The sequence below is a fragment of the Labeo rohita genome, chromosome 10 (assembly GCF_022985175.1).
Source record: "Labeo rohita strain BAU-BD-2019 chromosome 10, IGBB_LRoh.1.0, whole genome shotgun sequence".
Classification (NCBI taxonomy): Eukaryota; Metazoa; Chordata; class Actinopteri; order Cypriniformes; family Cyprinidae; genus Labeo; species Labeo rohita.
Genome location: NC_066878.1, coordinates 19347289 through 19368665, shown reverse-complemented (window position 1 = coordinate 19368665; position 21377 = coordinate 19347289). Strand labels below are relative to the sequence as shown.

General features: G+C 33.3%; 2 protein-coding genes across 3 annotated transcripts in view; one reads left to right on the top strand and one right to left on the bottom strand.

Annotated features, from left to right (window-relative positions):
• The window catches only part of hvcn1 (hydrogen voltage-gated channel 1), a 5316-nt gene extending 885 nt beyond the window's left edge, over positions 1-4431 (top strand). Inside the window, exons 2-6 of the mRNA XM_051121073.1 lie at positions 223-430; positions 519-623; positions 753-984; positions 3567-3679; positions 3759-4431. Coding sequence (XP_050977030.1) covers positions 251-430; positions 519-623; positions 753-984; positions 3567-3679; positions 3759-3815 — 687 coding nt within the window. The 5' untranslated portion in view covers positions 223-250 and the 3' untranslated portion in view covers positions 3816-4431. The remainder of the gene's footprint in view (positions 1-222; positions 431-518; positions 624-752; positions 985-3566; positions 3680-3758) is intronic.
• Positions 4432-4799: 368 nt separating this feature from the next.
• On the bottom strand, positions 4800-18044 carry tctn1 (tectonic family member 1). 2 transcript variants are annotated; one of them, XM_051121071.1, is made up of 14 exons: positions 17502-18043; positions 17298-17415; positions 15559-15692; positions 15276-15427; positions 12017-12119; positions 11674-11786; positions 11577-11597; positions 11340-11477; positions 11115-11240; positions 10880-10968; positions 7212-7352; positions 6936-7089; positions 6608-6739; positions 4800-6326 (listed from the first exon to the last, which is right to left on the bottom strand). In XM_051121071.1, the coding sequence occupies exons 1-14, from the start codon at positions 17944-17946 to the stop codon at positions 6180-6182; spliced, it is 2013 nt and encodes a 670-aa protein (XP_050977028.1). In that variant the 5' UTR covers positions 17947-18043; the 3' UTR covers positions 4800-6179. The 2 variants fall into 2 exon arrangements, with proteins under 2 accessions (XP_050977028.1, XP_050977029.1); XM_051121072.1 differs by having other exon boundaries at positions 6212-6515; positions 17502-18044.
• Positions 18045-21377: the final 3333 nt, after the last annotated feature.

Here is a 21377-nt window from a genome sequence, read left to right as displayed (position 1 = left end):
ATAATTATGTTACCGTTTATATTTGTCTGTTTCAATGTCTTGTTTAAACTGCGTTTTAATGTTTAAATCCTGAAATGAAGCCTGTAATTGGATCTTTAATAGCTGGCTCCATATAACAACAATAGCCCTGGTATTGGTCAGTGAACTGTATGTTTCTTGTAGTGTTATCGTTATGTGTGTGTGTGTGTGTGTATATATATAAAATCATTCATTTTCTGTTAGTGTTCAACTCATGTGACCCCCGAGAAAAATGTCCCGTTTTCTGAGGCATTTCACAGCGGTAGGTGATGAGCAAACCACCGCCACACAGTGGCAGGACGATGAACCGCACGATGCCAGTGAAGACCTGGAGCTGGCCACAGGACAGCACCTGGGGCAGGTCAGCTTCAGAGACTCCCTACGCCGCCTTTATAGTACAGAGAGATTCCAGGTAATGTTTACACTCTTTACACGTATATAGATATTAAATGCTGTTTACATGACTGAAAATGACCTTGGGCTGTTATTTTGTTGATTAGATTGTTGTTGTTTGCTTGGTCGTCTTGGACGCCATTTTCGTTCTGTGCGAGTTGCTTATTGACTTGTCTATCATTCAAGCAGATCATCACAGAATCGCTCCGCAGGTGAGTTCGCTTCAGATGCCTAGTCAGCAAAAAAACACGATGTCATATTTCTGTTGACACAAGACACATTATATGTCAGCGATTATTCTGCGGTTATCCTCTACCCGAATGTTCCTGCCATCATTCCAGGTATTCCACTATCTCAGCCTCGCCCTTCTCACATTCTTCATGGTGGAGCTGTGCGGAAAAATCTATGCCTATCGTCTAGAATTTCTCCACCATAAGTTTGAGGTGTTTGATGGGGTTGTGGTGGTGGTGTCTTTCATCCTGGATATTGTATACATCTCAAAGGAAGATGCGTTTGATGCCATGGGGCTTCTGATCTTGCTCAGGTTGTGGAGAGTGGCCAGGATTATAAATGGTACGAGAATGATTTTTACCCAGCACTTACCAAACTTCAGTTTGGATCTGAAAACAAAAAAACAAACATGAAAGCATAAAACATACGTGCACATACATTTTTGAATGACAGAATGAACTTTTTTATCCTAAAATCATTGCAAATGTGCAACAGCGTCAAAAACATCAGTAAAATCTAAAACTATTTACATTAACTCTTGTGTGACCTTATGGACATTTTATTATTTTTTTTTTTGATAACTTTGCCTACGTTAATGCCAACTGCATACATTTTGGCACAGGTGTGTATTTTTATTGGAATTTAAATATTTCACACTCATTTCCTTTAATAAATCTATTTTAAACTAGGTACAAAAAATAGTTCCTCTCAGGATCTCACAGGGCATATTATAGAGTCCTGATTTTGCTGAGTTAGATGTGTTCCTGGGTCAACATATTTTGTTGACCCTGGAACAACATTTTAATCCAAAAATTTATTCTTGACCACATCCCTACACCTAAACCTAACCTTACCCATGAGTAAACCCTAAATTCAGAGGAAATGATAAATGAATGACACCGATGTACAAGCACAAAAAACACTGATTGTAAGCCTAAACTTCACAAAAACTATAAACTGTTTTTTTAAATCTGACTAGTTAATCACAATGTTGTTCCAGGGTCAACAAAGATGTTGATCCAGGAACATGTTGTACTTGGTAAAATCAGATTCTGCTGTAATGGTGTGAGTATGTTGGTATGGATGTCAGAGTGTGGTTTGTATGTAGTGATCGACCGACATTGATTTTTTTATAACCGATACTGATTATTTGCATGTGCCCGATAACCGATATGCAGAACCGATATTTATTTACTGTTAGTCCATACTTCACTTTGATTTTTTTCTCCTGAGTCTTCATATTACAACAATAAAAACTTTTGATTTATATATATTTTTTATTTACAAAATGCATCAGCTGCAACACTAAGCAAACCAAATGTAGAATGTCTAATTTTTTCAAATGGAGAAAATAAATAAAGGACAGGAGTCATATTAACTTCATTTTAAAGTACAGTTTTAGTAGGTTTATAAGCTGTTTAATATAAAAAGTGAAGAATAGCTCACTGGATAATGTTAATTCACTGAATAATATTCTCTGAAATATTGGAATAAAACAAAAAATCGTATTTTATTGCATTTCTAAACTGGTATATCAGAACGACTTTTGTCGTTCTAGATTCTGACAAAGCGCTGTTTACACACAACTATACTCAAACTGCGATCGCTCGCGGAGATAGTAATTATTTTCTACAGAGATGTAATTATTTAGACGTGTATTAGTGAAATAATGGTTATATAGTAAATGTTAATATAATAGGGTGTTTTAAACAAGTGAATCTTGTTAAAAGTTACATGCGGTGGCTGTGCTGGAACATTTCCTGAGCATTTCCTTCATGAGATTAATGATATACACAACAAAGAGAATTAAATTAAGCGCTTTTATTTCCAACATGCACTCGTTCATGGCTGTATTATTTAATTCGGGCAAGGTTAAGTCTTTATTGGGACAGGACGTGACGGATTATTTTAGCCGACTCCGACTTCACAAGACTAATGATGAGCACAGACAACACAGAGAGAATTAAATTCAGCGCTTTCATTTCCAACATGTGCTCATTCATGAATGTATAAAATTTAATTCAGAAAAATTTACGTCTTTATTAGGACGGATTGTCTTACGTGACTCTGTGAGTTTGTCTATTTCTTAGATCCAAAGCTGCATAAACTAGCTATATTATGTATTTATGTAACACAATATGTGCATCAATGGCTGTTATGTTAAATAAAGTTTACTAATTAAAGCTAAGCAAGTGCTTTACTTATGCATGCCTTTGTTGTTGTCTCCCCTCAGACGCGCTGAAGATATCACACACAAGATATCGGTGAATTCGATATTACACAACCGATTTTGGTAAAATGCTTAAATATCAGGTAAAATATCGGTAAATCGATATATCGGTCGATCTCTATTTGTATGTGTGTTCGTGTCTGCGCGCCTGTAATGTTTGAGAGAGAGAGAAATTATACTGTAGTGGGAATCACACATCCCACTGCTGTGAAAGCCAGTGGGAAAAGTTTGGTACTGCACCCAAACAAAATCTTACTAAAAGCTCATTTTTTGAGATATCAACCTCAACCTCAACCTCATTTGGACCATACTTGTTTAGATTCATGGCTTTGATTTTCTAGTATTTTTTATTTTTTTTTAAATATATATTCATATTAAAAATAGCTCATAAATCATTTTCATAAACTTCATAAATTTCAAGAAAAATGTTCAGGTAAGTTTAACTTGCCAAACTGCTGGTGTTAGTAATGATTGTTTCCTTGACGCTCACAATCTAAACCCGGGGTTCACCAAGGTTCTGTACTTGGTCCTTTTAACTTAAGTAATTAAGTTTACGTACATTATTACTAAAAATCTATATCTCTATGGACAAAATTAATGTCAGTTTTACTTCTGAAACCCAGCTGTTGCATTATTCTCTCATCTCTAGTCTAATACTTTTATTTTCCTTTCTTACTTGTTTGCTCTCTTATAGGTATCATCATGTCTGTGAAAAATCGCGCCCATCACAAAGTCCAAAAAATAAAAGAGATCAATGAAAACCTTGTTCATCAAGTCAATGAACTTAAAGAGCGAAACACAAGAATGGTGAGTAGCTCTGCATAAACATGAGATTCATTTAATTAATCGTTAAATTTATAGTTGTTTTCATTTAATCTTTCAATAGGACCAAGAAAATGCCAGGCTTCGTGCACTCTTAAAACAACATGGCGTTGAGTTTTGATTCTCCATGGTTATTCATTAAACACATCACAAGATGAGACTGAGCTTAAGAGTAATCATGTCTATTCATTCCATATGAAATGTGAATAAGGTCGTGTTGCAGTGTGATGTGTTTATTGTCGCTCAAAGCCATGTCAATCTCCGGCAGATCTTTAACAGCACACACAAAGGGGGTTGGTTTTTTAAAGCCAGTGACTCATGTAGGTCAAATAACAAAAAGGGATATCTATTAACTACACAAGTTATATATGCTGAAATTTTAAACTTGCCTCAATAGATTATAAAATGATTGATTTTTGTTCGTTCTGAATCAATGTTTTCTAAAATCAGTATCAGTATTGTTGTTTTATCTATGAACTGTACAAGTTTTCTCATTATAAATGTGAATGTGTTTGAGCAGCTGAAAGCTTTGCAATATATACTATTTTGTAAATGAGATTTGAAATATTAATATACCAACATATCTGCCTGGCTGATGAACTGGCTTATTAGCAGTGGCATTTCACTCCTGTAACATCAGTTACAAAATTAACAACAGATTTTGCAATGGATATGTGCACAGGTTCTGTTCTTAAATGTTTTAGTGAGTTTTAAGTAAATATTATAAAAAATATTTCATTCCACATTTTGTGCATGTCTTTGTGTTGAAATTGAATTACACTGTATATACACACATACATAAAGTATATACAGAATTGGTGCAAACTGCTGTCATACAACCCAAAAACACACTTAAAAAAACATTTAAGTATTCAAATCTTAGATGTTTAATAAGTTATTTCTATTATCTATTGAAATCTACAATAATATTTAAAATATAGTAAGCTTAATATATATAAAATCATAATTTATTTGGTACTTTCAATTGGGAGGTGACTGTCCAACACCCTAACCCCTAAACTTAAACTTATGAAAATGATATTGAAATATTTTATTTCATTGCTGTTTTTAAAAATATATTTTATTTTTGCAAAAAGTGAAGTTCATATATATATATATATATATATATATAGAATTTTTTTTCTTTCTAAATGATAAAACTTTATGTAAACAGAAATGTATCCCACATTTTCATGTCACTACCAGAAAAGTGCATGTTTTAGTCCACCGATTTTACAGCCCTACATTTATGATCAGGAAATATTATGTCTCTTTGTCTCTCATAGATACACAGTGAGTAGATAGACCCCATCATTTTGAGGTAAATGTGTTCAAAAGTCTTAAAATCTGTGTGTACCTTTAAAGAACTTCACTACCATAGACCCTTTTTTTCTGCAATTAAGCACAGTTTTTTGGGTGTTTTTTTCCAAACATTTAGTTTTTATATGTGTACAACTATTCAGAACTGTGCTAGCTATATCTAAAATCGTCACAGTTGAAACATTTGGTGGAGTTCAGGTAGTAACATCATTGATGTTTTTTTGGGATGTTATTCCATAAAATGTATTTTTTTTAGTGTGTAAAACTGTTCATAAATGTGCGAGCTAACCATGTGCTGATTAGCATCTTTGAGCTAGGTTCAAAAGTATCTAAAATGGTCACTACCGCCACAAACACAACCAAAACATGTCATTGTTTCGGTAGTGACAAAAGAGAACACAATCCTTTATTTGGGGGAAATGAATAAAATTTTAGTACTATTATAAATATTTTAGTATGTTTTAGTAGTGTTTTAGTATGTGAGTTAAAGTTCAGTAATGTGATGTGGTCGTTATCAAAACAATATTGTCACAAACGAAAATGTGCAGTCACTTCCGAAACATGGGATGTTTTGTCAAAAATAAAGTTTACTGAATTATCAACTAAGATGATATGACAGTGTTTGGTTTAATGTATATTCAAACTAATGAATCCTTAAGTTTAAAATCAGTATGATCAACTTTCTGCCTTTTACAAGAAAAATTGTATTCAAGATACAACAAATCTCATAAATCACACCTGAATGAAAATATTAAAAATATATATATTTACAAGATAGATGTACGTGTTTCGGGAGTGACAAATTTGGGAAGAGGACAATTATTCCAAAACTTTCTGAAAATACAATATGAGAATTAACTGCACAATTACTAGAAATGTATACTTTGGCTATTAAACAATTTGCATACAAAATTTCTTAAAAAAAGACCCTTTTTTCAAGATGTTTCCAACTCTTTGCACCAATTCTGTAGAATGGCCCATATACATACACTGTATACATGTACCGATATTGTTCCACATCAGTCCACTAGTATGAAAAAATGTGAATCAGTGCATTATATACAAAACGACTAGACAATAAATATACACTATATATAACTTAAGAAACATGGAAACAGTGGCCCTCCTTTCATGTTGTTGCCAAAAGAGATACAGAAATATTCCATTATACAAATGGAAAGAAAAAGTCAAAGGGTAGTTTAGCATCAATTGTAGGAGGAACTTTGAATCCTGGACTGGCAGATGCAGACACATCAACAAAACTCACTGAGCTGGTGACAGACAGAAGACCATCAGCACTGGTGAGGAGGGCCTAAACAAAACAAAACAAAAAAAGGTTCCAGCGTTAACTTTTTAAATCTAATTTCACATGAAATCTGCAATGACTTTATGAAAGACATGAAAATGAGGGTAATATTGAGCCATGCTTTTGTGGTAGTTATGTGTGTCAGTAACACTTATTGGGGATCCACTGCATGTTGACCTTCCAGTACAATTTATACTGTCGTAAGAGAAACAAGCTTGTGTTTACCAAACAAAAATATTACATAATCGCTGAAAGTCATGAACAATGTCCCGCTATGCTTAACTTACCAAACTGCTGGTGTTAGTAATGATTGTTTCCATAACGCTCACAATCTGAGCCTGGGGGTTCACCAAGGCTCCGTACTTGGTCCATTTTACTTCAAGATGGTAAGACAGTGGTATGCTGCAAGCCTGTGTTCCCTTGGTAACCCATAAAAAGAGTGAAGCAAGACTTTTGTTTAAAGATTAAACAGTGGTTAACAAATCAGCTTTGCATCATCACGCTGACCGCCAGCCAAGTTCACATGTCAACATTTCCTCTAGCTTAAACACTTCTCTTTCACTTCAGCATCAGTTCTCCACACCTAGAGAAAATGATAATAAGTAGGCTGTTTACCGATGCTATGGTTTGGTTCTGTATTGGCACCCAGTCCAGGGGATTCTGAGGCAAGGAATTCCCAAATGAGGCTATGTGGTCTGGAAAGCTCTGGCCTTTTAGTGCCCACAAAATGACTTCAGATACCAGAGAACAATTAGCGCCATCAGACAGCCTACAGGAAGGGAGGACATGAGTGCACATTAAATAATAATGGTGATGAATATTGCATACTTGAAGATTGCTAGACAAGTCTAATTCATAAAAACATAAATCATCACTACAATAGCCTCTTACTTCAGAGTGCAGCCTGATACCATGTCAATCCCAAACAGGACAGGGGAACGCAGAGATGAGCCAGACAAGCAATCCTGCATTTCGCCTGAGTTCTGGAGGATAGTGAGTGATCCTTTCGGGTCAGCGGACTGTACAATCCCAGTAATACAGGGGTCAAGGACTGTGACACAAAGGTGGATGTATGGATAGATGACAGGCATTGCATTTATTTATTAACACTATTATGGAAATGAAAGCATCAGCACACTTATGAAATGCTCTTATGATCTTTTATAGGGAATCAAACTAAATCATACTAAGAGTAATTATCTTTATGACCACATTTATTTTATTTTAGGTATCAAACAGGGTGCAGAATTTTTTAACAATGACATAAATTACCGATTATGGATATTAATTATTAACATGTCGCCAAACACACAACATACGAGGCAGGGTCGGAAATTAAGAGAGCCACTAAAATAAATAAACATGCCCTATACTTTCAAGACATGGGGGAAAAAATGTTCCTGCACAATTAAACAAAGTATCACGGCTGTCATGACTGAAATGAAATGTGAAAATGAATGAAATTCACGTAATTACATTCAGATTCGCTCACACTGCATCAGATTGCTTTTTACGCACTGTTAGTTGCAACGTTGAGCCTTATAACCTATCGAACGCATTTCTGTTGAACTTAGGAATGCATTGGCAATATTAATAATATTAATATTAATATTAATAATCATTATTACAATAATATAGCTGCAAGCAGTGATTACTGGGGTTCGAGTGCTTTAAAGCATTTAAGCACATATAAAAAAATACATTCTTTAGCAAGCTTGTAACCACCTAAATCAATAATTTTAAAAAGCATTTTCAGGTAATTTACCATAGAAATATTATGTTTTTTAACAGTTTTGACTGTTGTAACACCAGTTGTGCTCCTTAAAACTTTGCATCCTTGTTTAGAATCACCTGTTGCATGTGCTCACCACAATTAAACAAAGTATTACGGCTGTCACGATTAAAATGAAAAGTGAAAATGAATGAAAATTCACGTAATTACATTCAGATTTGCTCACACTGCATTAGATTGCTTTTTACGCACTGTTAGTTGCAACGTTGAGCCTTATAACCAATCAAACATGTTTCTGTTGAACTTAGGAATGCATTGGCCAATCAGAGGCACTTAGATAGTCAGGCGCTTGTCAGTGTTGATAGCCTACCGGTTAGAGCACTGAAATATAAGTGCAACTGCACCTCTGGCGACCCGAGTTCGAATCCCGTTCCCAAATCTCCACCCCATGCTTTTCTGTCATTCTCTACTGTCCTGTCCATTAAAAAAAGCATGAAAAAGGCCAAAAAAACACCGCAAAAAAGTAAAAAGATTAGTCAGGTTGAATGTTGAATGTGCATGCTAGCACGCTCGCAAATTCCCTCATCATAAACAACACAGTGCAGATACGATGTAAATAAATGATTGATTTCATAGTTTCAGAGAGTTTCTGCATAACTTGTGCTAGACTAGGCTAATGTCATAGACCAACATGCTTCACTGTGAAGCCAGAATGTGACCTGCCCAAAACGAAACAAAAACGTTTCAAGTTATACTGTTTTCTATATCAAAATGAATAATCATTATTACAATAATATAGCTGCAAGCAGTGATTACCGGGGTTCAAGCGCTTTAAGGCATTTAAGCACATATTAAAAAAGACATTATGTAACCACCTAAATCAATGATTTAAAAAAGCATTTTTGGCAAATCCAGGTAATTTACCATAAAAATATTATGTTTTTTAACAGTTATGACTGTTATAGTGCCAGCAGTGATTGCGTTAAAACTTTGCATGCTTGTTTAAAATCACCTGTCACATGTGCTCACCAGGTTTCATGAAGTTTTGAGTTTTCCTTTAGGCTTTATAGGATTTTGTACAAATTTGGACAGGACCCTTTTGTAGACCCTGTTATAGCCTTCCAAAGGGTACATCTCAAAAATGTTTTGATAATTATTGACCTAGAGAGTCCAGAGAATTGTACTGTAGTGTTTTTTCCAAATTGAGCCTAGGACTAGTGCACAAAAGATGGTTTTTGGCATGGTTTTGGCATATTTTCTTCTCAATCATTTAACAAACGATTTGATTGACAGCAGTGATTCTAGAGGCAAAGTTGTATGGAATGAGGAGTTCTATCATATGATATAAATATTACACAAAAAAAAAAAAACATGATGTAAAATTTTTTACGCTCTAGAAAAATGCCCTGCAATGGCGGTCATATTTTTTGTGCACATCGATTCTCATATTGATAGGACAAATGCTTGCGCAGTTATAACCATTTTTATTGTTTTTTTCCTCATATCACCACCAAATGGCCAATCTCCACAATTTTTTTTCCTGTGACCTCAGATTGAGCTCTTACATAAGTGTGCTGAGTTTGGCAAAGATATCTCATTCCATTATTCTGAGTTATAGGCATTTTAATAAAAGTAGCCCTGCCCCTTTCGAACATTTTCGCACTCCTTCGCGACAGTGAATTGAAAGTTTAACTTTTGTTTGATAATTACTGATATTCACTGTCCAAAGAATTTTTCTGTACTGGTTTGGATCTGATTGGGTGAAAAATCTAGGACTAGTTTTCAAAAGTAGGTTTTTTCATGACTGGCTCACGAGCAAACCTGAGGCATGCGTTTTGTCTGGTGTGTGGCAAGGATTTCAACAACATAAGACACTTGAGCCTGCAACTGACGGTTCAGGAGTTATGAGCAATTTTGTACTGTTGCTGTAGCGCCCCCGTCAGGCCAATTGGGGCGAGCCTTGGTCCCGTTGTAGGCGGTGTGAGTACTACCATCCCTCCAAGTTTCAAGTCTCTACGACTTACGGTTTGGTCTGCACGATCAGTTTCATGTGGAGATTGCTGATCCGTGACCATTCTAACAATCACAATAGGGTTTCAGTGCTACACAACTGAACCCCTAAAAAAGAGCAATATACTATAAATATTGATTTTTGTCAGAATATTGCAGTGCTATGTATTCCTGTTTTTTACATGTATAATTTAGAAACAATTTTAAACAGTCTATTGTTATTGACACCAGTTTAAAATATTGATTAATGTAATTGGATCAATTTAAGTAGTTTATATTACAGACACATAATATGGTGATTATAATAATAATGTGATTATAAAAATTGCCCTCACAAATGTAAAAAGTGAAATATTGCGCCTTAATGAAAAAGTTCATTTCTGCCCTGATATGGGGTATTTTTAGAAACATTAAACAATATTAATAATTTATGTTTGGAATTCCACCAATATACATATTATTACTATATTTCATTAATTACCTATTTTTACTGAATATATAACTGATACTTACTGAAACATTAAAATTAGTAGATTAAAATTTTAATGTCAGTATTTAGTTTTAAAAATACTGAAAACATTGTGGTGGACACTTTGTGGTGCTGTATGACTAAATTAAAATTTGCTTTGATGTTTCTGTTAATTGTTGTAGTTATACTGAACTTACTTTAGGAAAATGTCTAAACAGCTAAGAAAAACAAATGTGTTGTACACAAAAGGGAATAAATTATTGATGTTCAATGCTAATGGAAAATGAATAATGTAGTTGTTTCATCACAAAGGAGACATCTGTTTAAAGACGTTATAATAAAGGATATTCTGCTGTTCTTGTCCCAGCCACTAGGGGCCGTCCCACCACATAGCCAGGATTGCCACTAAATTGCAACACTGGTGTGTTAGAGATGTCCTGTCAGAAGATGTGCACAAAATTATTACTTCGTTTTTGGTATGTAAAATAAAATAAAATAGTTTAATATGATCTTTAAGTAGAATAATTGATTTTAAAATAATTACAATTATTTTTTAAAATACGGAAAGAGTAGAATTAAATACCTGCATGAATGAAATCTGAAACTCTTGCTGAATAGGCACTGTGACGCTTTTAATGGCGCCCAGCAAAACTGATGCCATCACATTCAGGATTTCCCCAACTTCGTTGTACCTGAAAGCGTATTTCACCTGACAGAACAGATATAATTTGCTTAAACACTTTATAATTTCTAATACTTTTCAGATTTCTGATACACCAGTAACATATACAGTACATTAAGTGCACACCTGCTGTACAACATTATTGCAGACGTCACCAGTCTCCAGAAGGACAGGAATATAGGACGCAAGGTCAGCTGAGTCCACTGACGTCTGTGTGCCCTCTAAAGACTGCAGAGTAATGGCTGCCACCTCCACACCAATGACCTCGGATAACAAACAAAAAGCATGTCAGATTAATCCACAGAGTGAATGTTTTTAATGCAAATAGTATCATAAAAAATCTTTTGAAAAAAATCTGCTTACTTTAGCTTCTTGCTTTTTTCCCTAAAGAACAAACAAGGCTGTTAAATAACACAGTAATGATAAAACCACTATGGTTTGAAAACCGAAATGTACTCACAGAACGAATGTTGAAATTAATATAAGTCTCCAAGCGCAGAGCTTCTAGTGTTTCACAATCACCCGCCAAATCAAAGCTCCTCATACATCTGCTTGTCTGCTCCTTTAGAAAACCTGTAAAACAACAAAGTAATCTATGTTTAGCAACAGACTAGAACATTTAGTTCTAGTCTGAGGAAAAACATCACTACACCTATGTGAACAAAACTGATATTAACATTGCCTCAAACCACAAAGCTTGTTGTTGTTATTTAAATGTGTGAACAATTCCTCTTGCACTGTGGCCACAACTGTTTAGACATGCAGCACTAATGTTTTCTTTAGAATAAGTTGTTCTGTCCTGCCTGCAGGGTTTGCGTCTAAGCAGTGAGCTGTTCCCGCGGAGGCAGGAAAGGTGAAGAACTCCTGCTCTCCAGCCTCATTCACTGTTTGAATGACGTCTCCATACTGAGGACAGAACACAGACAGAAATGTTGCTTAAATGAAGCCTACTATAGCATAATTTAAGCTCTAAATTATCAACTTGATCAAAGGTTTACCTCATTATCCATACAAGTTTTTAAAAACAAAATATCATGTTAAAATGCGAGAATCAAATATGATTAATCAGGCAATTGAGGAATGTTTATTTGTTCAGCTCTCAAACATCATTGTATTGCATTGTATTATATGTTTGGATCATAAAACTAAACATTTAAAGGAGAAGTCCACTTCCAAAACAAAGATTCACATATAATGTACTCACCCCATTGTCATCCGAGATGTTCATGTCTTTCTTTCTTCAGTCGTAAAGAAATTATGTTTTTTGAGGAAAACATTTCAGCATTTTTCTCCATGTAATGGACTGATATGGTGCCCCGATTTTGAACTTCCAAAATGCAGTTTAAATGCGGCTTCAAATGATCTCAAATGCTGTTGTAAATGATCCCAGCCGAGAAAGAAGGGTCTTAGCGAAACGATCAGTTATATGCATTAAAAAAAACACAATATAAATAATTTTTAAATCTCAAACGCTCGTCTTGTCTTGAACTCTGTGTATTCTGACTCAAGACAGTTAGGGCATGTCGAAAAACTGCCTGAAAACTTCAAAAATCATTTCAAAATCATCCTACATCGCTGCAGAAGTTCCAACCCAGTCTTTGCAAAGTGAACAAGATCAAACACCTTTAACAAAAAAGGCAAAACAGTGATATAGGACGATTTTGAAGTTGAGGGAGAACATGAGATGGGAGTTTTTCGACATGCACTAACTGTCATGAACCAGAACAAAAACAGTCCAGGCAGAGTAAGACAAGAGGAGCATTTGGCATTAAAAAGTATATAAATCGTATTATTTTTAATGAAAATAACCAATCTTTTTGCTATGTACAGTGTTTAAAAACAAAATACGCTAGGGCTGTGTAAAAAAAAAAAAAAATTCTTAATTTTAATAGATTCTCATTTTAATGAAGATCGATTCTTAAATCCCAGTGATCTTTTGGTCTACTGATGTTCATTCTATCAGTTGATGAATAAACAGTACATAGTGCACCACCCATCCAATAAATCACAACAGGCAAGTTCTGTGCTTTGTTACTTTTGATATGAAACAAAGTCACATATTTCAAATTCTGTCCATTTCATTAAGAAATTCAAGCAATAAATACCGTTTTGGCGCTTCTTAATGTGGCATGCTAGATCGCTGTAGCTATACCCGCCTGTGCGTAATCAAACGCATAGCAAAACATTTTCTGGATCCCGTGCTCTGTTGCCAGACCCTTCTTCCTCGGCTGGGATCGCTTACAACCGCATTTGGGATTGTTTGAAGCCGCATTTAAACTGCATTTTGGAAGTTCAAAATCAGGGCACCATACCAGTCCACTGCATGTAGAAAAATGCTGAAATGTTTTCCTCAAAAAAAATTTCTTTAAGGCTGAAGAAAGAAAGACATGAACATCTTAGATGACAAGGGGGTGAATACATTATATGTGAATCTTTGTTTTGGAAGTGGACTTCTCCTTTAACTATCATATTATTGGTGAATACTGTATATAGTTCCACCTCACGAATTTACAAGCTTTCAGAATTTCACGTCACTTTTTCGACAATTTAACATCAGCAACTGCAAGAAATTGCATATTTTTGCTCATCTTTAGGCCTCTGATTAAAACTAAAGATTATGTTATCAAATATGATACTTAAAACACATATACAAACTTTTTTTAGATAGACAACATATTGTCTTCAGTACTATGCTCCATTTAAAAAAATATGGATTTTTTGGATTACTGTTTCATATGTAGGGCTTTACAGGGTTAAACAGTGGTAACAAGGGTGTTTCAAATAGCATTTTCAGGAGAAAATGAATAGACCAATTATCTGTTTGTAAACATTCGGGATGCATGCGCAGCATGGTTGCAGAAAACCCAGGAGAGATAGCCTTTACGGCTAGAGAATTAGACGAATACGGCACAAAATACTTAGATTTAAAAAGAGTACAGATTATATTGATTAGATGTCATTTTCAAAATGTTATTTGCATATTACAACAACCTGTCACCCAGCGATAAGCACTGTTTTTCAACTACATTGGCGTTAGATAGTGGGATAGTCTTACAGATCCGAAACCGGGATGACGTTTTTTTGGCCGGTTTAATTGGTAGTCTATGGAGCCATGGAATAAAAGAATAAAAAAAGGTAAATTTGATTTTATATTTAAAAATTCTGACTTTATTTTTGCAATTCAGAGATTATATCCCACAAATCTAGAGGAAAAACAACTCGTCCTCACACACTTCTGGCTTTTTCCCCTCAGAATGAACAAACTCTCTAGATTTGCTAAACTGAGTTATAAAGTCCAAATTAGGAGATATAAACTTATATTTGTCAGAACAAAGTCAGAATTGTGAGATAAAAAAAAAATGTTATTTAAAAATGTTAGTAATAGGTTTACATAATATTTCATGCTGTAACTGTAGGGTTAATACAATACGTCATATGAACAGCATATGTAAATAATATGTAGACCTACTGTTCAAATCAAATTTATGCTTTAAAAGTAGAGTAATCATAGCAGTTTTCATCCATAGTCTGTTTAAACATCTGCATTTAGCTTCAAATGTTGTCTTTGATGACAGTATTCTATACAAATTATTTGCATTCCAATTTTGTCATCAAAAGGCACAAAAATATATTTTTTCTCTTATTCCATGGATTTTACCTGTTTTTCTGCAACCACTATGCACGCGCAGCTGCAAGTGACGTCTACTCAAAATTGGTCTATACAATACATTGATATGGATGTACAGTAATCCAGCTATTTAAAATTAAAAATGTGCTCTCCACCTCTGCAGAAACACAACCATCCTGACATTTTGAAATCAATATGTTCTTTGATAAGAGTAAAACATTGACAGAGAGAGTAAAATATTATAACAGTACAAGCACTGAGGGGTTACAGCCATATTAAATCTAACCCAGTGCTGCTTCCCATGAAACCTGATTCCAGTGTACTGTAAGTGCCAGAACAAACTCATCCACATTATAATTGGCCATGGCACGGTATGCTGCGGAAAGGAAAGTCATATGGGTTTGGAATGACATGACTAATGGAAAATGATTTACCTGGTATCCTGTTGAATTTCCCACATCAGGGCTCTGAAGTGTACTGGTCGCAGTCAAACGGCCAAAGAAGAATCCCAAAAATCGTCCAAACAGGGAGTCAAAATTCTCCTCAGTAGGAACTGCTGGTGTACCAAATGATAATCCTTCTTCATCTAGAAAAGGAACAGAGGATGAAATTTAAACTGATTGATAAAAATATATATGTCTGAATATGGTTAGCAGGGCTCACAGATATTTGGTCATAATTTTAAACAGCTCAAATGCCTTAAAAAGACTCCCGTACAGTTAGCAGACTGAATACAGAAGACATCCGGGTTGACGTCTCGCTGGACAGTGGACTGGACATTAGAAAAACCTTCTTGTGTAGAGCTCAGGGAATAGACGGCTGATTCCTGGTTGCACAGTCTGGGGTCATTACTGTAAAGAGAATAAAACATACACTACCAGTCAAAAGTTTTTTAATGTTTTTTTTTTTTTCTCTTCTGCTCAGCAAGCCTGCATGTATTTAATACAAAGTACAGCAAAAGCAGTAATACTGTGAAATATTTGTACTATTTAAAATAACTGTTTTCTATTTGAATATAGTTTAAAATGTAATTTATTCCTGTGATCAAAGCTAAATTTTCAGCATCGTTACTCCAGTCTTCAGTGTCACATGATCCTTCAGAAATCATTCTAATATGCTGATTTGCTGTTCAAGAAACATTTATTATTACTTATTATTAGTATTATTATTTTCAACAGTTAAAACAGTTGAGTAAATGTTTTCAGAATTCTCTGGTGAATAGAAAAATACAAAGATCAGGAATTTATCTGAAATAATAAAGCTTTTGTAACATTATACACTATACCATTCGAAAACCTAGAGTCAGTATCTTTTTTTGGGGGGTGGGATGCTTTAAATTGATCAAAATTGATGGTAAAGACATTTATAATGTTACAAAAGATTTATATTTCACATAAATGCTGTTCTTCTGAACTTTCTATTTATCAAAGAAATCTGAAAAAATTTTACTCAGCTGTTTTCAACATGATAATAGTAATAATAATAATGATAATAACTGTTTTTTGAGCAGCAAATCAAAATATTAAAATGATTTCTGAAGGATCATGTGACTGGAGTAATTATGCTAAAAAATCAGCTTTGAAATCACAGGAATAAATTACATTTTTAAATATATTCAAATACAAAACAGTTATTTTATATAGTAAAATATTTTAAAGTTTTACAATTTTGCTGTACTTTGGATCAAATAAATGCAAGCTTGGTGAGCAGAAAAGACTTCTTTAAAAAACATTAAAAATCGTACTGTTCAAAACTTTTGACTGGTAGCGTAGAAACACATCAGGATTTTTTTTTTAATCACTGTCAGCAACCAAATACAAAATCAAGCCAGTGAGTGTGCTAAATGTCCCATCATAAATATTTTATTACAATATCACAAGTATTTAGTCCCAATTTATCCTCAAATTATCTGATAAAGCAACATTTGAACAGTGAATTTAAATTCTGAGACTCAAATTATGTTTTAAATTCATATTTAGATATTAGAAAAAAGGTTATTTTTAAATTTACACTTACATATATGCTACTTTTTATAATAAATACATTATATAATAAATTATTTTTGACGTAAATAAATACAAATATTTGACATTTCATTTCATTCAGCATAGTTTTCTTTTCCCATATTTTGGCAAAATCACCAAAATTGTGGTTCATATATCACTAAATAAATCCAATAACGTCACAACAAAATTTAACTGAGCAAATCAAAAGTATGAGAAAAGTGCTAAAAGTAAACTAAACAATGGAAAGCAAATGATGTTAACATCATTAACATCTCCTTTTGTTTTCCACTGTTATAATACAAGTGTGGATTGACAACGAATGATGACAGAATGTTCATTTTGATTGAAATGTTACTTCTTTCACGGTTATGAGATATTGTATGGGTTAATCCTTCTTCCAGAGAGTATCTAGTATCTGCTATTCCAGTTTCGTCTGGAAACAAAGCTGACCTGACTCTTTCTACTGTGCAGTCGGTGAACAGGGCCAGTTCCTCAGTGCAGTCTGGATCACAGCAGCAGTTTATGTCACACTGCCCGTTCTGCAGGTTGCATGGACACAGCTGAGAGACTGAGGAGAAAGAGGACACGAGTAAACAAGCACACTTTGTTGGTCAGATTAATAAAGCATCACTTACAGATGATCTGTATTCTCACCTTCGGTAACCGGGGAAGGAAGGACACCAGACAGCGGCAGAGGCTGTGCTGCTGTGGCGGCTCGCGGGGATTCGGGGTTCGTGTCGGGGATGGAGCTCTCCGGGGACTCGTTGTGATCGGGGAACGCCGTCACGGATTCGGGAGTCCAGGCTGTTGGATCTGGCAGATGAACCGGAGTTTCACTGACTCCCGGATCCTTGAAATCAAGCGATTTTTCTCGATCAGCGGACGTGTCGTTCGTGTCACTGAATGTGATATTAACGTTTCCTGTAGTGTTCGTGTCTTCAATGCAAAGCGCGGTTCTTAAATATGTCAAAATAATAAGACAACATAACAGCGCCATGCTTGGATACAGCGCGTTGTCACTGGTATCTAGGAAGTGAAATGCATTATGGGATTGCGAGGGAAGGCTGCATCCCGTTAAACTCCAAACCAGCATATTCATTTCTGCAGTGTCGGTCGAAGTTAAAATGTATTGTATTGTAGCACTTGTTATGCTTGTTGTAGCGCTTTGAATTAAGAATTAATTTTTATATTATTATTTATCATTATTTTATGTGATTATAATAATAATAATAATAATAATAATAATAATAATAATAATTATTATTATTATTATTATTATTATTATTTGTTTTAATATATATTTGAAACATCTAAGTCGTTATTGTGGTTAATATATAAAATAAAACAAAAATTCTAAATAAATCACACTGAGCTGCTCGAATAAATTGTGCTTTGTATTAATAAATTTGACACACACACACAAATATATATATATATATATATATATCTTATTAAAATAGTACAATTAATTTATTGTCATAAAATTATTATATAAATTAATATGAAGTGAGTTATATAAAAATATACATAAATTATTTATTTTTATTTATTTATAATAATTTATTATTTTATTGTTATTGTGTTTATATATATATATATATATATATATATATATATATATAACTAAAATATTAGTATTAACAGTACAATTATTTTATTGCTATAAAATTATTATAGAAAAATTATATGAAATAAATTATATTAAAACATAAATACATTTTATTTATTTTTAATTTATTTATATTTATTTATTACTTTATTATTATTGCTGTTTGTGTTATTGCTGTCTTTTAATGTTATTGTCTGTTTTTTACTATATATACTGTATGTATGTATATAACTAAAATAGTATTAACATAGTACAATTATTTTATTGTTATGAAATTGTTATATAAAAATTATATTAAATATATAAATTAAATATATTAAATATTTTAAATTATAATAATATAAAAAAAATATAATAAATATACATTTCTTTTACTATATATATATACACTGTAAAAATGACTGCAAATTTAACGGTAAAGTACTGTAAAAATGCTACAGTAACTGTAAAAGATCGTAAAATGTATAGTGAATAACAGTATTCCAACAGTATTGCCATTCTCAGAATTCCCTGTGTTTCATAACTCTTTTTTTCTTAGTTTTTTCTTAGCAGTTTTGTACATTAGGGTTGTATGCATCTAATGTTGTTTACCATGATGGTGTTTAGTGTTTGTGTGAATGACACTGTGCACCTTCTATAAACACTACCGTTCAAAAGTTTGGGGTCAGTAAGACTTGTAATAGTCTTTAAAGAAGTCTCTTATGCTCATCAAGGCTGCATTTATTTGATTAAAAATATAGAAAAAAAAAACAGTAATACTGCAAAATGTTTTTACAATATAAAATAATGTTTTTTTTATTTTAACATACTTTAAAATAGAATTTATTCCTGTGATGAAAAGCTGAATTTTTATCAGCTGTTACTCCAGTCTTAAGTGTCACATGATCCTTCAGAAATCATTCTAATATGCAGATTTATTATTAGAATGATCAATGTTGGATAATATCAACAGTTGTGTTGCCAAATATTTTTTGGAACCTGTGATTTTTTTTTTTTTTCAGGATTCTTTCATGAATAACAAGTTTGAAAAGTACAGTGTTTATTCAAAATATAAATATTTTATAACAATGTAAATTATTTATTATTAACTTTTAATAAACTTTTAATTATTAACTTAATACATCCTTGGTGAATAAAAGTATTAATTTTTTAATAAAAAAAAAAAAAAAAAGAAAGAAACAATAAAAATGTACTGACCCCAAACTTTTGAACGGTAGTGTATATATATATATATATATACATATATACACATATACATATATATACATATATACATATATATATATATATATATATATATATATATATATATATATACCATTAACATTTACTGTAAAGCAACGTTGTAAAGCAACTTTTTATGGAGTGAATTTTGTGTCAATATTCATCAAACAAATCCATCGTTTTGCAAGAAAACAAGGAATGCTTGAAAACGCTCTAAAACGTCTTTTCTGCTTTGCAAAGAAAAACTCAACTTTCAAACAAACGCAAAGTGATTAGCAAATACAAAACTCTATTTGAGAGAAAATGCAGTGGTGGTATAGACAAACATATGTATTGTGTGTTACAACTGTGAGACTCAGTTGCCTTTTTTTCTGAGGAAACTTGGCTTGATTTTCTCACAAATGCATGCAGGCAGATTTTCTCACAAATGCAATTGAAGAACTTACTTTCCCAAAAACAGCAGATGGCACTGTCGGTCAATTTACGCTAGTTTGCTGAGACCGGAAACACCTTTATTGTGAACATTTATTGTAATTCTGCTTTATATGTTGAGACATAGCCTACAGTGGAGAGAAATATAGTATAAAGTATAAGTATAAAACTACACATAGACAACCTAGTAGGGTAATCTAATTATACAGATAGGCTACTATAATCAAACTAGTTTAAGTTACATAGCTGTGATTCAGCTATGTAAATGTACCAAAATATAATCTAAATATTGTGGTATTTGTATTAAAACTGCCATTAAAGAAATGGTAACCTCCAAAAAACATGGTTACCACACTTTACCAACTTTAAAACCAACTTTAATCAGATCATTAACATGAGAACAGAACAGTCAGTGTGAGACGGGATCACATTAATGATAATGGGATGAGACAGGAGAAACTGTACCTTTCCTTACTTTCACTCAGATTATATAATCAGAGAATATTTGTTTTCAAAAGTAGACATTTCAAGCTTTTTATACATATATGTATCAGGTTGTTTTATTCATGTGCCTGTGAAGAAAGATCCCAAAGACAAAGAGAACGCACCCTGTTTGTTTTCTTTATTTTAAAAAAGCACATTGTTTTTGTTATTATGACTATATACAAATAAAAGTAGACCCATTGCAATTTCTAATGATGCCATGCTCGTATCTGTATTTTTATTCTTTTCGTGGTCATCAAGAAAACTTTACAAAACATTTAATTAATTACTTCTTGGGTGATATTACCATAAATGATACTAAATTAAACGGGTGTTTTGGGTCTCAGGAGACTAGTGTAAATTGACCGACAGCGCCATCTGCTGTTTTTTGGAAAAGGAAGTTGCTCAATTGCATTTGTAAGAAAATCTGCCTGCACGCATTTGTGAGAAAATCAAGTCAAATTTCCTTATGAAAGGGAGAGTCTCACAGTTGTAATACACAATATATATTTGTCTATACCACTGCATTTTCTCTCAAATAGAGTTTTGTAATTGCAAATCACTTTGCGTTTGTTTGAAAGTTGCGTTTTTCTTTGCAAATCAGATTGTGTTTATTTGCAAAATGCTTGATGAATATTGGCACAAAATTCACTCCATAACTTTTCTACTCCACAGCAATACAGAATAGCTTACTATTGTATGTAATGGAAAAACAAACTAAAATGGTTTCCTTTTCACCTCCACAAGTCACAAGAGTAATCAATATTTCAGTCCAAAGCGCT